Source organism: Camponotus floridanus, unplaced genomic scaffold, assembly GCF_003227725.1.
Source record: "Camponotus floridanus strain SB8 unplaced genomic scaffold, Cflo_v7.5 scaffold136, whole genome shotgun sequence".
NCBI lineage: Eukaryota > Metazoa > Arthropoda > Insecta > Hymenoptera > Formicidae > Camponotus > Camponotus floridanus.
The window spans coordinates 113,718-131,993 of NW_020229255.1; the positions used below are offsets into that span (position 1 = coordinate 113,718).

Sequence of the window (18,276 nt, forward strand, 5' to 3'; positions counted from 1 at the left end):
ACATCGCATCACGAGCGAGCGAGCGAACGAGATACGCGGAGGAATCTCGCGCGGATGCGTGCAATTTTTACGGAAAATTCTCCGTAAAGTCCCTCGTCGCAGCTGCAGAGGCGGCCATCGCGGAAGAGAGGCCGCCGATCAAGTATTCCCGGCAGACGCGGCTGCTAAATCTCTCTCGAGAAATCCCGGTTTACCCCGCGACTCTAGACGAAGGCAAAGTTCCGCGCGGTCACCACTTCGCTATTCACAGACGCACACAAAGCTTATAAATACACCGTCGCGTGCCGCGGCTTCCACCGGAAGAGCCCTCTCTCTCTCTCTCTCTCTCTCTCTCGCACGCCTCTCAAGCATCGTACTGGGGACTGGGGTTTAGTATCTTACGATGGAAATCTAAATGAGATTCGATCCGTCGAGGAAGCCGTCGCGATTCCGCACGATTTCGATCCGCGGTGGAAAGTGAAACCGGCTGCTCTCTCCCTCGATCTCCTTCGCTTGGCGCTCGCCAATTCGGGTAATTCGAGCCTCCACGAGGGGTCGATTGAAAAAGCCTCTCGTATTTAGGGGCTGCCCGGAATTAATTTGCGTTACGTAATGATGAATTTAATTAACCTTGAGCGGTTACGCGGATATGAATTGAATCGAGATGCGATAATACATCATTTTAATTGCTCTTCTTCTCGATCTGACGATCGTCGCGGATATAAGGGTAATTTACATAAATGCGCTATTTAAAATATTCAGTATCATCGTCAATATATATTCATTATCATCAATATTCAATATCATCGTCAGAAAAATGCGTAATTATATTCATATTTGTGATTTTTTAAATAAACGGATTTGCATAAAGAACGATGACGAATGTCAAGGAAATTGATTCTCATCGATATTTTAACAATATCATATTCCAGAGGTCTCTTAATCGATAAAAAATTGTTTGAAATTTATTTTCTAAATTTGTCGTATGATAATTTTCTTCAGATATTAAGGAATATGTATAAACCTTTGTAGATTTTCTCAAGCACTTTTTAAGCGCTTTTAAAACTACAACAAGGCATTGTAATCCATATATGATATGATACGGAGCAAAAAAAATGTATGACTTACGACAGTTAAAATATAATTTAAATTTTCAATTAAATAAAATATCATACATAAAATACGATTCGGAATAGCTTATCGATCGATGCCGATCGTCTTTACAGCACGCTATATATATACCGTAACGCGGCATTTTCATCTCGAAACTTTGAACAGAAAGAAATAGGAACGAGAAAGTTTAGAGAGAGAAAAAAATAATAAATAAAACTTGGTCGCTTGCTTTATTTGTTCGAAACATCTTCGCAAAGACGATGTCGTTGGAAACTGTATTGAATAGGGAGACAGCCGAGGAATCGCAAGAAAGAAAGAGAAAGAGAGAGAGAGAGACAGAGATCAATGCTAAGAGGAAGAGAATGATGAAGAGGCGATGGCGGGGTGTGGTGGTAGGGGAGCGGAGGGGAGGAGGGGGCTGACGAGGAGAGGAAACGGCGTAGCCTGTAGGACGCCAAGCCGCCAAAGAGTCTGGCAACGAGAGCAAACGGGCGCCGTAACGTCGCCGGGTACCTGACGGCCCGCGTGTGAGTGCGGATACACCGTACGTACGTGGATAATGTCACACACGTTTACACGCATGCGGGTGTGCGTACGCTCGCGGATGCGTCGACTGAGCGACGACGCAGCCAAACATCTCAGCCACGAGGTCACGATGTCGCAAGATCATCCGCCCTGCTATTTCTCGCCGCTTTGCTGCCGCTTGACTGCCCCGCCGAGTTGAACGAGCCACATTTCGTCGCATTGCGCGAGATTAGCCTTGATTTTGCACGAGATAATTAAGGGGTAGGCGTTGGACCGCGCGCGTGTGGGACGTTTGAGGGACTTGTAAAATGTCTCTGGCACCGCCAAGTGTTTTTCAAATATACAAAGCTTGTTAGACACGGAGTGTATTTCCAGGAGGAACCTGGTATTCTCAGGGATTTTTGTCCTACTTTGAAAATCAGATTCCCGTGGAATTTTATTGGGAAATTTGATAAAAAATTTTGTTTTCCAATGTTTACATTAGCCCAGATTTAATTTTGAAAGATTGTTTAAGTAGCTTAAGAGAACTTGAGAGAAATCCATCTTTCGCAATATTTATTAAATTTTAGAATCTTGTACAATATGATGTTATTAATTTAAATTTTTTAATCAACATCTCTTGTACAAATTTTTATTATTTTATATTAAAAATATTGTTCTTATATATTTAAGTAATACATCATGTTATTATTCTTGATGGTTTATAATATTTTTGGAGTTTAGATAAAATATTTTGTTGTCCAAGTTTTATGATTATTTAACTAGTATCAAATATTAATTCTTTAGAATCTTTATTTTTTATTTGATACATAAATAATTATTTTAAAACATATTTATAAAAAATATGAAGTTTTATAGATCCGAAATATATTTTACTTACGTTAAAAAATCGCGCACAATAAACAAACTTTTATTTAAAAATTGCATCTAAAAATACTTTAATTCTATTTGATATTTTAAACAGAAATATCTGGAAAATAATTTCCGTGAAATTCCCCCACGGGGAATTTATTTACAAGATTCGAGTATACACTCTGTTCTAAATGTGAGAAAATTCAGGAGGGTGATTTCTTGAAGAAAAGTTCATATATACCAATGTTCTAAACGACTTGTTTTCGAGATACGGGGTGTTAAGTTTTAAAAATATTGAGTTAGGCAACTCTTCTTGGCTCTCATCCCTCGGGTTCCAGAATTAAATGCCTTGGATTTTTTCTCTGGAGTCGTTTTAAATCCTTAATTTATGCTACCCCAATATTGAAAAATATTGAAGTTTCTGAAGAATCGTATCATGAAACAATCCAATATTTTTTTATATTTGCCAATCAATGAGAAACAGATTTATCCATCATAACTGGAGATGATTATTTCTAATAGTTCCTATAATTTAATTTAATTTAATTTAATTCTAATATTTAATTTTATTTAATTTAATATTTAATATTATTTTTGTCAAAATTCAATTTCTGAAATCTCATTTTTGTAAATCAAAAACTATGATGTATAAATCTTTTTTCCGCAAATTATCCAAGACATCACCCCCGAAATTTTTCGCGTAATACTCTGTATAAATGCGTGTTGCATACGTCAAAAACAACAGACGTCTTCTTACGTCTCGACGTTGCTTTTAAAAATAAAGATTTATATAACGCGATATTGCGAAGTAGCCTCTTGATTAATTTCGCGAATAATATCTCCGTTTGGAGCGGCGCGTAATTGGCGATAACTCGATATGTCATCGTTAAAATACCTGCGGCGAACGGACACGCGTTACGCGTCCGTTAAATAAACGCAGGAACATTTAATCCGATTAATTCCGTTATATGAAAGCGCGGAACGCGCTTCACGCACTCCGCGTTGATTCGATCGACGTGATGAACCGCGGAACCTGATATCTGAATCGCGAGCTGTGAAACCGTATATCGTCTGCGCCCGATACGGCCGGAAAGAGCGCTTCGCCCCCTCGCCTCCCTCGGCCCCCTCGCCTCGCCTCGCCTCGTCTCGTCTCGCTTATGTTAGCTTCGCGCGAGGGCCGGCCACCGGCGATCACGTACTCGCCTCGGAAAGCGAGTTCCCCGACGATGACTGGATCATCGACGAGACGAATACACACGCACATAGTCGCAATCTGACATCGCGAGTCCCCCTCGTCCACCCACCTCCTCCGACGACGACGGGATGACGATGCGCCGAGCGTTCACGCGCATATTCATCGATCTCTGTTTCTCGTCCTCTTCCACGAGGAAAGATCGCTGACAAATAGGCGAGCGCCTCGGGACGATGGGATTTAATTGGACCGTGTGTTATGCGAATTACGACACAAAAAGTCGAGTAATAGGGGGTCAAGCGAAAGACAGCGCTTCGCGATTAAACTTAATAATTTAATCGAGACGAGAGCACGAAACAACACTTGTTAAGTGTCCTTTGATTTTGTAAAATAGTTTTGAGGAAAATACTAGTCCGCGTTAGAGTTGTCATAATAATAATGGAGCTTTGTTCTGGACGAATTGCCTCCAGGGGAAACTACATAAAAAATTTCGTATTAATTTTTTCCCCGCACAAAACCTTCATTTATTCATTTCTTTCATTTACACATTCGAATTGCAGGTTGTAAAATATTGCAGCCTTGTATGTTAATAGGGTCTACTTCCTAAAAAAACATGAAAAATGTTGTCCCTGAAATGTTTAGGGATTTATCTTGGAAAAATCAAAAGATTCTGATGAATTTTATTAGGATTCAGACAATTATTTATTTATTATTTATTTATTTAAAAAAGCTGTCTTTTGCTCTTGTATTGTAAACAGCTGGAAAGCCAAGTGAATTATATATTTTTAAAATATATTATGAGAATATATATCTATCTATATTTGTTTGTGCAATATCTTAATAAAACGTGTCATCTTAATATGACGTACACGTTCTTTATTTTGAGTGATGAAAAATGAAAATTGTATACAAGTAAAAAATGCTTATCTTAAGTTATTCAATTTTTCAGTATATCAATTTTTCAAGTACATTTACAAATATATACACGTAGCACTTGAAGCTTAAGAGGTTCTATATTTTTCCTCCGTACGAGTGAAAACCATTAGATAACATAGATATAACAAGAAAACTTATTTTAGAAAGTTGCACCAAAAATCTTTAAAATGTTTTCTCTATCTAGAATTTTCAACAAAAGTACCTGGAGGATCAGAGAAACTTTCAGAATTCTTTTACAAGATTTGAATACGCGTATGTGCAGAGATTTCCTCTAATTAATTCTGCGGGGGAGAAAATTATTTATTTTAGTATAAAATTTCTAAGACCGCGATTGTTCGTAATAATTTATTTTTATTGCGTGAAGCAAATATTTTTTTCATAAGACCTCATAAGAAATGCGTGACGCAATGCGTCATCGACGTGTATCGCGCGCATATCGCGATACGATCGTACTTCTAATTTAGTTGCAGCTTCATCGACACACTCGGTTGACGTCGGACACCACGGGCGATATATTAGCATATGTTTATCCGATACATCGTTCGAATGGGAACGAATTGCGCGAACGATATATGTTATAAATAATGCATTCGCAATGTGATGCCAATGGATGACGGTATGTGCGCCAAGACTTGAAGAGATAGCATCCGCTGGAATATCAATGTTCTAGTGCAGCAACGTGCACGAATAGCGGAATCATTCATAGAGAGCCTGCTCGGTCCATTTGTCGCAAGGACGCCGATAAAAATGCTCCTCTTTCAGAAGTACAAGTCAAAGATCCGGCTTTGACGATAAACCTCCACGATATTTGCAATGGATTTTGTTCCGAGTAGAAAGCCAAGATTTTTAAAATTTCAAATTGCAATTAAATTATATAAAAGCATATATCATACATATAATTGAAAAGGAATAAATAATGATTACCTTTTTTATTTCGTAGCGTTAATTAATTTTTTCATACACTTTCATTCGTTTATATAAACAATAATCTTTGTTTTGCTTTCTCGCGACACACGTCCGGCTTTCCTACCGTATTGTAATTCTCTTGATGAACGATCGGACGTATCTCCTAACAATCGTGAGAACGCGCTGTATCCGGCCATTAAGAAGACCAGCCGCGATTAATTTAGTTGCTTTAGTTTAGCTTCAATGTGATCAACGAACCGCCGCGATAATCGAGCGAACTTCTTGTTGTTCATTCGCTCAATTACGAAAGCGCTTCTTACATGGAATAAGCTCAGTTAAGGCGATTCTAAAACGAAGCCAATCTTCGTCATGGCACTCTTATCTTGATTGGATTTGGTCTTCTAGAAAATTATCATTTCGTTCATATTGTTGAATTCTACAATAACATTAATATTAAATTAAATGCAACTCGACAAAAATGAAGCACTTTAATTTCCTTTTATACAAACGATTCTTTAGTTTCCTCAGCGTAGTGGCTTTTACAAAAAAATTGATGATTATCTTTCTTCGCAAGAAATGCAAAAATATAAAATATAATATATATAAAATATAATATATATAAAATATAAAATATATAAAAATATGAAATATATGAATATTATATATTATATATAAAATATTAATATATTGTGTATTAATAAGTAAAATTAATATTATATCAATTACGTCTCAATTTTCTGAATAATAATTATTTGAGATATAAAACAAACACAATTATTATTTTGATTTATATTCAAACACACGTGTTTCAAAATATAAATGCGTACTAAAAATGATTTGTTACATGTGTTAAAATAAGAGCATCGTATTCAGAGCTGCACTTGCCAGATCGGGTACCAGATACCAATGTCCCATATCGCATATATGATGATGATATAGCTTCTTCCGTGCATGCCTTTGGAATTCGCGGAATAATAGTGGCATCTCTAACAGCGCTCTTATCCAGCATTGAAATATTAATCTGCCCCAAAGCACGTTCCATCTCTCGTACTGCAAATCGATGCGCGCATAGGTATACGCTTTTAGCTGAACCACCCATATGCGGCATATAAAGGGTATTCTCCTTCGCGGTCCCCTTCATTCACAGATTCTTTGACCAATTTGCAGCGAGCATTCCTCCGCGAAAAAGGAGTCGAGAGCTTTAAAAGAACTTTCAAGTTATGAGCGTATTGAGAATCAAAGCTTTCGTGAATTGCGCTTTAAGCCTTTATATCCTTCATTCAATTTCTCTTTCTCTCTTTCTCTTTCTTTTTCGAGCAAACTCTGCTTGAATGCGAGCTTTATTATTTCAGCTTTAATTATAAAAGCGTCGATCAAAAGTCTTGAATATCAAGCGACAAGTTTATTTTCTAGGACGAAATTTATCTGAAATATCTAAAGTAATGTCTTGAACGAAGAATTATCCAATTTATTTCCGTCTTTCTTCCTTCATGTTTCTTTTTCGGTCGCGATACCAATTATCAAATATCTTGTACGCGCATCGAGATGGAAATACAATTTTCGCCCGGATAGTTTTCGCATTCGATCACCGAGAACCAGTTTTTGTCGGCCCGTTTCATCCGGTTCCTCGTCTCCGCGCCATCGAGATCGGAGATCGGATTGTACTCGTTAGGGATGATGAGGTACTCAAGCGGAGAGAGGAAAGAAAGAAGCGACAGGTGGAGCGAAAGACAGAAACACCTATCTTTTTTTTTTTAATAAACATTTAAATACTCTTAAATAATAATTTGATAATTTTGCATCTTAAAAATAACAAGCGTAATCACGAATTAATCCAAGAGTTTACATAGGAAACTTGCGCACCTTGTATAAGACTTGAAGAGAAAATATGGGAGTCGCCGCAGGGTGCGATTTAACGGAAAAGGAGCAGAGAGTGGTGGAGGGAGGGGGACGGGAAATCGCTGGAAGATGATGGTGCGGGAAAACTGAGGAGGCGACATGTGCACGGTGGCGACGAGGGATGAAAGAGGGGTGAAGGGACGATCTCTCTCCAAGTACGGCTGTAGTATTCACCGAAAGGTCTCGGGGAAGCTCCGACTTTGGCGATATTTCAATTTGAGCTATCTACTATAGCTGTGCTGAATACTTTGGGAACGCCTGTTTGGCGTTTCGTGTAATATTTTTCACGGCGGATAGCGGAAATAACAGCGAAACAAAATGGATGAAAAGCGAAGTAATGGAGGCCTTTAGAGAACGATATATAAAATATATATAAAATATATATATATATAAATATATATAAAAATATAGAAGATAGAAAAATGTGGAATGTATAAATTAATGTAATCTCAATATATATTTTAATAATGAAAATAATGATAACGTTGCTTAAAAACAACAGAGGCGAATTAATTATCGTATCGTTTTCGATGCATTATCTTGTAAGCGTGCATTTCACGATTGTTATCTACCGCAATAACAAATGTAATGTAGTGATAAACAGCCTCGTTCTCTCTTCGCGTAAAGCGACAATGGAGTATTGTTGGCCTCTGGACTATTCATAGGACATACATGCATATTCCCGGTTCATTGATTCATGGGCGCTTAATCGCGTGGCGATCGAAAACGGAAGGCGTCATTCCGCGAAATGCGCGCGATTTGTCTCTTTTGTCGGTCAGCACCCCGTCAAAGATAGAAGCGAGAAAGATAACCGCGCTTGTGAATGCGACGTGTATCGATGTTGCTCGCATCGCCATTTCTGCGAACGAAACCGATGAAAACGGTACATCCAATCGGCATGCCTCGAGATATTGCTCGCTAGGACTATAATTTTTAGTTTTACATTTGACGAGAAGAAGAGAGAGAGAGAGAGAGAGAGAGAGAGAGAGAGAGTGTTTGCTGATCTGCAATTATACCATTGAACGCATTAATTTAGTTATTCATCGAAATACCGCATCTGATTAAAATTCTAATGAATATGCATGATTATATTTGATTAACCGTCGAGATAACGATAGAAGCAACGTATGACATATCGAAGTGATGTTCGCGATTACCGTAAATTAAATTCGCTAAAGAAACGCATCTTAATTAATATATGCTACTGCATAATTTTCCGATTGAATTTCGAATCCTCGTATTCAGTTTTAAACGGTAATAAAACTTCCGATATTATTTCCTCTAACAGAAAATTATATTTCTTCCTTTTTCATGTATTCTCCTTAAGGATGTTTTGTATGTACAATCCCAGTAAAAAGTAGCTGAAAATCAATATTGACGAATATCCACTTTTGATGTATTTTGAATATGAGAAATTGTGTGGAATATATTTTTATTTTCAATTAATGTTCCCCGGGGGGACAGGCCCCCCCGGGGTGCTGATATGCAGTCAGCGACACTTACGCCGCGCGCAACCTTTAATAATTTATGGGCGGGGGACAATCGCCCCCCCCGCCGGTGGGCCGAGCAACACGCGCGCGGGGGGAGGAAAAACCTCCCCCCTATCATGAACATTTTGATAGTTCCATTACCCCGGTTGGTTGGCCGGGGCAATTCACATCAATTACCATTGCTCACGCCCCCGGGCCGAACGCACGCGGAAAGAGTCATGAGATTAAAAAGGACCCGGGGGCGAGCACGCGGCAAAGAAAAAGAAAATAATAAAAATAAGAATAAGAATTTTTTCGCGGCATTCACACTCGTATAAAATACAATAATGTTTTCGCGGCATTCACACTCGCTAACAAAGAGGCCCACACAACATGCAATAAACATTTTAAAATATAACAATATATAACGAAGATAGTACAAAAAAGATTAAAACCGTGGGCAAGACAACAACTAACTAATAAATTACGCGGCATTCACACACAACAACATACAACAGGGACTAGACAAATCATCACAGGACAACTAGTGCCGCTCCTGCTCGGCGGGCCCGCGCCGGCGAAACGCGCGGGGGGGCGTAGCGGGCACCCCACCAGCAGAGGGGCGTGAAGGTGCGGCGTACTGGCGAACGCCAGACACGTGCTCCACGTAGATATCCCTGGACCAGCGGATGGAATCCGAGACAACGAGACGGCGCAACAAAGAGGCATATGCACTGCCAATGTGCAACACCCGAAGCACCGCCTCGTTGGCCGGATCCCACGAGCCCAAGGAACCGACGACGAAGGCCGTCACGACAACGCGGTACCCTTCGCGCTGGAGCGCCTCCGCTAGGGACGAGTATTTGGCAACTTTCCTCGCCCTAGCCTCCTCGAACGACTCCCAGCGGTTTTCAAAGGGCACCGCGACGTCGCATATGACGACACACTTGGAGGGCTCGTGCCTGACCACAAGGTCAGGTCGCAGCCCCCCAGGTTCCCCGTCAATTCCCTCAACTCGCCGATTCACCCGCTTATCTCCCGGCATCCGGCAAGCCTTCCAGAGGCGGTGCAATGCGGCGTCGTGCCTCAGCTGTATGGCGGCAGAATGGACCCCACAATGGTTTAAAACATGGGGAAGGGTCTCGGCTGCCAACCCGCAACGCCGACACCTTCGGTCTGCCTCCCCCCAACGGCGTGCACCGTTGAGTGGGAGAACATCCAATTTGGCCCGGTGTATGAATCGCCAGTCGGCGAAGCGGGTGAAGCTGCCGCCGCGGACAAAGTGATTGCTCACCCCAGCCCGCGACGACACCTCGAACACCTTCCCCTGGTCCGGTTTGGATATTAGCGAATTGAAATAATAGGCCGCCACCGCCGAGCGCAGACGGGTCACCACCTGGTTGCGAGCACCAGGTGGGACTTTTACCGCGTCGCCCCTGGGACCCCGGCACTCGACCATCAGCTCCTCGGTCGCTTCACACCACCGCCACCGAAGGAGCAACCTTTCGGACTGCCTCCTCGCGGCATTCCTCGCCCTCGACCACAGGGAGGATTCACCCCCGCCTCGCAGCCTCCCCTCGAGTGAACCCGAGAGGAAAGCCGCGACGTCCTCGTTGGTCGGAGGACCGCCAATGCGCCTGGCTACAACTCCCCGCAGAGACGCCCACGCGAGACTCCTGACCGCGTCGCAGCCAGCCGTAAGCATACGGAAGGCATGCGACACGGACAGGATATCCGCAAGGTCAGCTAGCGGAAGCAGTCCACAACCCCCGACTCTCGGGGGGAGGTAGACAACCTCCGCGCTGGCTCTCTGCGGGAGGTTGAGCCAGGACTTGGCCATCCGCCGGACCTGCAGGTCGGCGGCCTTCAGGGGTTTTTTCTCCACTGTGGCGCCCCGCAGCAGAAAATCCAACCGTGGCAAGATGTTGGTGGCCACTAACTCCAGCTTCTGCCACGGAGCGAGGAGAGATTGGTCCACCGCTCGGAGATCCTCGAGGAGGCCCCCAATTGTGGCAAATGGTGTTTGGTCGACCGAGGACCCGGTCGGGACACCAAGATGTCTATAAGGCTCACCAGATGCAAGGCGATGAACGGGCTGTCCCTGGATGTCGAACGTCGTCGGCAGGACCCTGTCGCCCGAGCCCGCGGCGAGATGCAGGGTGGCACATTTGGCAGGGTTGAACCGCAACCCCACCGACGACGCCGCGCCCTCCGCGACGGCCAAAAGCCGCCGCATTCCCTCAGGCGTATCTGCGACGAGTGCAATGTCGTCCGCGTACGCCACAATACTGTGACGAGAGCCCAACAGATCGAACCCCGCATCGACCGCGGTAACTGCACGCAGTACCGAGTCGATAGCAAGGTCAAATACAATCGGGCTCAGCGGACAACCCTGCCGCACACCCGAGCGAATAGGGACAGGAGTGGTGTAGCCCTCAGCGGTTCGGACCCGCGTGGAGCACCCGTCATACATGGAATTCCATATATTGACGAGACCCCCCGGCACGCCGGAGCGAACGAGAGCGCGGCGGATCGCCGCGTGCGGGACCGAACCAAACGCATTGGATAGGTCCAGCCACGCGACGACCGCCTGCCGTCGAGTCCGCCGGGCATCAGTCAGGATTTCCTGAAGAACGAAGTTGTGTTCAAAACACCCCTCGTCCCGCAGGAATCCCTTCTGAGCCGGACAGAGCTTGTTGTTAGCGACCGCCCACTCGGTCATACGATCGGCGATGAGCGCGGCAAAAAGCTTGGGGGCGGTGTCTCCCAGTGCGAGAGGGCGCCAGTTTTCTAAAGAGTCACGATCCCCTTTCTTATACACTAATACGGTGTTGGAGGTCTTCCAGGACGCGGGGACTGCCTCACGCCGATAGCACGCGTTAAACAGCGCAGTGAGGAGCCGCGCCCCAGGATCCGCTCCACGGAGGTCACGGTACGTGATACCGTCGGGACCCGGCGCAGAATTCGTCATACGCCGGAGCCGACGGTCCACTTCTCGCTCCGTGAAGGGATCCATGAGGTACGCGTACTCCCCCCCATCGACCGAGGGGTCAGTGGGCTCAGCCGCGCCGGAACCGTCCAGGTCCTCCCCTCCGCGATACAGCCGCTCGAAGTACGCATGAACCCGATCCTTCGGCACTTGGCAGAATTCTACGGGCCCCTGCAATACTTCCCTGACCGCCTTGCGTCGGTTCGTCCTGTACAGTGCCTGCAAGCGCGTAGCCTCGCGCACCCAGCCGCCGCGTCCTTCTCCCGACTGCGGAGGGCCAGCCGGTGCCGACCCTCTTTCCCCCCTTACACCGCCACCGTCTCCCACCGACACCCCTCCCTCGCCGCGCCGCTCTCCCGCCTCACGCGACCGAACTGGACGGTCGCGGACGCCGGATGCACCCCCATCAACCCTCCCCGATGCCTCCTCCCCGAAGAAAGCCGCGACCGAGGCCGCAAACTCCTCCAGGTCCGCAATCGAGGTGACGGCCTCGGCACGCCCAACCAGCACATCGCGCGCGGCCACTCGCCGCCGTCTGCGGAGTCCTGCGACTGCCGCAGGGACAGACCGGCCACCGTATGGCTGGGTAGACGGGCCGGCGACACGCCGCAGGCCTCGGGGGTGCCTCCCGCCTCCGCTGCTCCTCGGACCCACCGGTGTCTCTCCGCTAGCTCCGACGCAGCCGGTTGCGTGTCCTCTCCGCCGACGACCCATCACCCCAGGGACACCCACCGGAGCACTCGGATGACCGACGCCTCCTGGTCCTCCAGGTCGTCCAGCACGCACTCCCGATGCTCCCTCCACGCTGGTCCCCTGAGGTGGGACCCCCGCCTCATCCCCTGAAACAGCGCGGACCAAAGTCCGCTGAACCTGGACCGTGCACGGTCTCATCAATGATTTTAAGCTCGCCGGCGCTTGCAACGGGGGAAGGCCGGGCACCGGGCCCCGCCCCGCGGCCACCGGACTCCCGCCGCCGGGGGAGCCACCGCTCAGCCGCCGCCTCGCCCTTCTCCCCAGGCGCACTCTCCACGGCTCATCCTCCTCTCCACTGTCCCCCTCGCCCTCCGTACTCCCCTGCGCCACCTCCTCCGGATGCCGCCGCTCCTCTTCCCTGGGTGGTGTTAAGGGCCTCTCCTCCTCTCGACGCATCCGCCGTCCGACCAGACACGGCGACACCTCCGTGACGGAGGGGAGGTGGGGGGAACGAGGCAGTGTGCCCCGCCTCCCCGCGGGGAACCCCGTGGACATCACGGGGGACCCGCATGAAACTATCGTCACCGTGCTGGTCGTAAGTGCGGCAGGCGCTGACGACACCGCGGGCATCGCCGGCGGTGATAGTGGCGACCTCTGGCCCCCCACTGGGCCGCCGCGGATGGACTGCGGCGGGGTGGGGGCAGGTCTTGCGGGGGGCATGGTCCCACGTTGCAGGGGGGGCATCCTCGCCGTCCCCTGGGCCCCCTCTCCTTCTGTCGCCCGCGGTGCCAGCGCGGCGCTCAAGTCGCGCACCGCGGTGCCGGCTCTTCGGGTGGTGGATGCCGGCTGGGCCCCTGGGCTTCTCCTCTTCTTTTCCAATGCTCTTCGGGGCCCCCGCGATGCGTTATTGGCCGATGGTCTGGCCTGTGCCCTCGCCTCCGTTGCGCACTTCGCGGCCGATGCGCTCGCCCGAGTCCTGGTGCGAGGCCCCGCCCGGATGATGTTTGGCGGGGTCCTCTCGGGCGACCTTCTCCTCTCGCCCCCCCTCCCGCCGAACGTAGGTGTATCGTCGGCGGACTCCGGTGATGGGAGGGGGGGCCTGCGCGTCGACCTGGTCGCGCCGCTCTTCTCGAGAGGCACGCCGCTGGACCTCCGTATCCTCGGATCATACCTGGACCTCGCCGAGCTGATGGTGGTTGGCGAGGTCACGGAGGTCCTCCTCAATGGTCCATTCGCCTCGCCGGATGGTCTGCGAGGCGATCCGCGTGCCTCTCTTGACGCGAGAGGCGAGCTCTTCCTATTGGCTGCGCCGCGCTTCAATGGAAGCCTGCCTTTACGTTGCGGATGCGCCTTAAGGCCCGTAGTTGCGGCGGCCGGCGCGCCGGCCGTGGCGCCATCCAAGATGGCGGCCGTGCCACCTGTCACCGCTGCTGTTGTTGTTGCTGTTGTGGCCGCCGACGACGATGTTCCGCACGTCGACGGCCCCGGTGCTGCGGTGACGGCCGCGTACGAGGGGGATGTCCTCGCCGGTGGTGTGGCGGGTGTGGATGCTGTTGTTGTTGCAGGTGGTGTTGCTGCTGTTGTTCCTGGCGCCGGAGCCGTGGAGCGCAACCCGGGTTGCCGCGAGTCGGACGGGCGACCTCGCGATGACGCCCCGGCGGACGCCGACGACCCCGGGGCGGAACCCGCCGCCGGCCGGCCCCGCGCATTCGCGGAGGACCCATCATAATTGACATTATTATTGGAGTTATTTGCTCCGTCCGTGCTGCGACCCGCTCGGCCCCGGGGAGTCGCGTGTTCTTTCTTAAAATGAGCCTTTACTGGCCTCACGGGGTAGGCCCCGTATCCACGAAAATCGCACTCCGCGCATTCATAAGTAATTGTATCCCCGGGGTGTTTCGCTTTTAGGTGCTTCGCCAAATGGAGCGGATCGCAGAATTCGCCCCGTGACCTCACCTCCGGGTCCTCCCTCCGCCAACAGCGGGGGCAGTATACCCTCGCCGGGAACGGGTAGTGGAGGACCACCACTTGTGGAGACGCAGACATATTATGACTTACTTTTAGTCAGTTTAACGGCCAAATGCCATTAAATAATTAATAAAAGAGTGCGTGGGTCGCGCGGACAGCGCGCGCAGGGCGAGGGGGCAGCCCGCAGCGGGCGGACCCGCGAGCAGTGGGTCTCGGGATGAACCCGGGGCACACCGCCGTCACGCACTGCACCCTCACGCCGCGCACTCACCGCGGCACCACGCACTACGCATAACTAGCTGTCACGGGACGACAACAACGCACGCACTTAACCTCACTAATCACGGACGGAGCATTCCTCAAAAGAAAAAACGCGGCACCAGACACTTACAGACGCAGACACATCGCCTCGGCACACAAACTCCCGGACACACACTCTCGAGCAATTAGTTAAATAATAATAATAGCAATAAAAATAAAAATATTGGACGCCTAACGTCTAACACGTGGACGCGACCACGTGCGCCGAGCATGAAATATTACAATTTGATCTTAGCTGAGATGTATTTTTTAATATTTATTGCATTTTTATTGAAATATTCCAAATTTTGTTAATTGAAATGATTAACTTTTGGTAGAGAATTTCGCCTTGTGACAGATACATGATTAACTTCATTAAATTATATTTAATATCTTTTTAATCAGTTAGTACTTGTATAATATTATTTGACCAAATATTTTCCTCTGTATCTAAACTTTTACAAATTTTAAACAAATTCTGAATATTATTTCCATGTGTTTTTGTCATTTGAATCGTGGTTATACGTTTCCTATAAGAACACATGTTAATTCGATGCAAATTAAAATCCTTATAACTTGTGAACGCTTTAGTGAATCGATTTAAAAATTGTACTGAAGATTCTAAACACATGTAAAGGACATTCTGTACAATTTTCATGAAATTCTCGATATTTTGAAAATAGGTACAAAACATCCTTAATTCATTTTTAATTTATTTCCTTCTTTTTTATGTTTTTTTTTATTTATTTTTCTTTTATTCAAATTAATCGTGCTAAACTCTGAGTATTTCTGAATATCTCTTTATTATTTAATAGAATGGAGACTGAGATTATTTTGATGCGGGAAAGAGGGAAGAGAATTTTCATATTTTGTTTGCAAGACTATTTTACTTGTTTGTGTGCGATGTAATTTTGCGAAATTTGATAATGATCGCGCAATTTTTTGCATGATTTCAGGTACACGAAAACCGTGGTGGATTCCAGTCCGAATGCTCAGAGATACAATCCTGAAATCACGTTAACGACGACGTCGTCGACGCCGGTTACTTACGCCGGCAGCACGAATATCAGCGCGCTCATTGACCAATTGAGGCACATTAATCAGGTGAGTGCATCAAGTCGTAATTTATCGCTCGATCTCTCGAGTGGATTCATCTCTCTCTCGCATTAAATCGTGCCGCAATTTTCATTCGCTCGAGTCGACGAATCGTGCGACGAACGCGACTGCCGATCGATTCTCTCGTCGAAAAGAAATCCGCAATGTCCTCGAACGAGAAAAGCGCAGAGGCAAAAGTCACGTTCTTCCTTTCTTTTCGTGATTTCGGCGATAGGAACACTTGTCACGTACGCAGATTCGAGCAAATTGCTCGAGCTTTTCCACCAAAATTTTTCTTACATCAATTGTATCCTCATAAAGCTATATTTGATTATTGAATTAATTAACTAGATAAATTGTTACTTATAAAGCGCGAATTATCGAATTAATTAAAATTTTCATTGTTATTTTTCCTTCATTGGCTACAGATCGTATCGCGTATGCGGCTTGTTAACGATTCGTAAACGATTATCGCAATAGCTCATTGATGCGGAAAACCTGCTCGGTGACCTGTAACTCCCAGACGACTGTACCAGACGAATCATAAATTCTCGTCTAATCTAGAATTATTCATAGTCAGGTAGAGATCGCAGACGGTGTGCGCCGAGCACAGGCACGTGTCGCGCTGCGTGGACGGATCTCACCTGAAAAGGCACATGGGTGCTCAAAAGCTGATAGATATCCGATTTCTAGGGCTGCCTATATAAACGCATGTCAAAGATTCTGGGAGATAATTTGCGAAAAATAATTTTAACAGAATTAGTAATTTTAACATAAAATAATTGTAATAAAAAATAACGATTAATTTCAGAAGAAAATCATTACGCATATGTGAGTATCGCATTTACATACATCAAATTTTACATTTAAACGTAAAATTAATTACGCGATAAATTTTTAAATAAATAAGTCTGTTTTCAGTCTCGTTTCGTATTCTTCGGCACAGCCTTTAGCCTTGTTAAAGTTGGCAACCGTCGCGTGTAGGATAGACACATAGCGCCCACACGCATGTTAATTCGCGTGCCGAGAAATCGGGCCGCTTACTTCTGATTAGAGTGTCGTGAAACACGCATGTATACACGGTGTCACGATCAATCTTGCCGCTTACGTATCGCTCGAGCGATAAAAACGACTGTCCTCCGATAAAAATGATTCGTTCAGAATTTTGTTATCTGATAATCCTGTAAGGATGACATTTTTGCCCCGCGAAATTATTCGCTCGAAATCTCTCGGTGCTTGAACGACAGCGAGAAAAATCATTCGTGAGATTCAGATATCCCCACCGTGTATATGCGTGCATACGCAACCCGCGGCATGATATCTATGATACGGTATAGATCGGAAAACCGTTAAATAGCGGACTAGAGATATTATTAACAGGTGCGAGAGAGCTTTGAGTAATGATTACGGAGCGGTCGCGGGATTAAAGGTTTGTATCGATGGCGGATTTTAGCGAAATATAAATCTACGTCATGCATATGTACATATGGTTAGATTTAAATTGACAGTGTCGGCGATTAATTGGACGTTGCTTGCATCTAGAGTCAAATGGGTTAATAGAGATCCTTGGGTAAATGGAACAGCTTAATGAGTCGCCAATCGCGAAATTAATCGCCGTTATTTTCCCTCGTGATCACCGTGTGTGCAACCGCTGAATGAAAGGTTTGATATAATCAATTTCGGAAAATTGTTGGGTTTTATCTCACTTACTCGACTATTTCAATTATACTCTACTTGAACGAGTAATTTGTAACTATATCACACGTAACGAGTAGTATTTCATTGCACAGTGATTAGTTACATGACAGACTAACAGAAATCAAATATCTCTCTTGAGATTGAAAATAAATTACTTTGAAGAATAATTTTAAATTTTAATTAAATAACATAAATATTAGACAAGAAATTTATAAATAAATTTATATATAATTCTAGATAAGAAAATAACATAATTTTCGAGAAAAGAAATTTATTCGATATTTTACGCGACAACTCAATGTGTATCCGACGTCCTTTGTGTCCTCCTGACAGCTGGTACAAACGCAATTGGCGTCCTCACACGACTTCGGTATGTTCCTGGCCGACGAAGCCCAGGACGGTTCCGGAAGCGGAGACAACCCGACGCATCCTTACGGCGAGATTGACGACGACGAGGACAGTCACGGCGATCCCGATGAAGACGAGGGGTCCGGCTCCGGGGACGGAACAGGTTCGTCAGATTCGAGCCGAGGGGCGTCAGGTACTGTATCCTGTATATCCTGTAAGCCGCATTACGTCTCGCATTGATTTGCATTTCGATAATCCGGCCGATGTATTCCTGGTGGAACTCCATTGCCGGATGGATCCATATAGTATCCGCG

General features: G+C 46.4%; 1 protein-coding gene across 1 annotated transcript in view; it reads left to right on the top strand.

Annotated features, from left to right (window-relative positions):
- The window catches only part of LOC105253693 (division abnormally delayed protein), a 55,415-nt gene that overhangs the window by 28,649 nt on the left and 8,490 nt on the right, over positions 1–18,276 (top strand). Inside the window, exons 6-7 of the mRNA XM_011261876.3 lie at positions 15,778–15,925; positions 17,948–18,155. Of these exons, the coding sequence (XP_011260178.1) occupies positions 15,778–15,925; positions 17,948–18,155 (356 nt within the window). The remainder of the gene's footprint in view (positions 1–15,777; positions 15,926–17,947; positions 18,156–18,276) is intronic.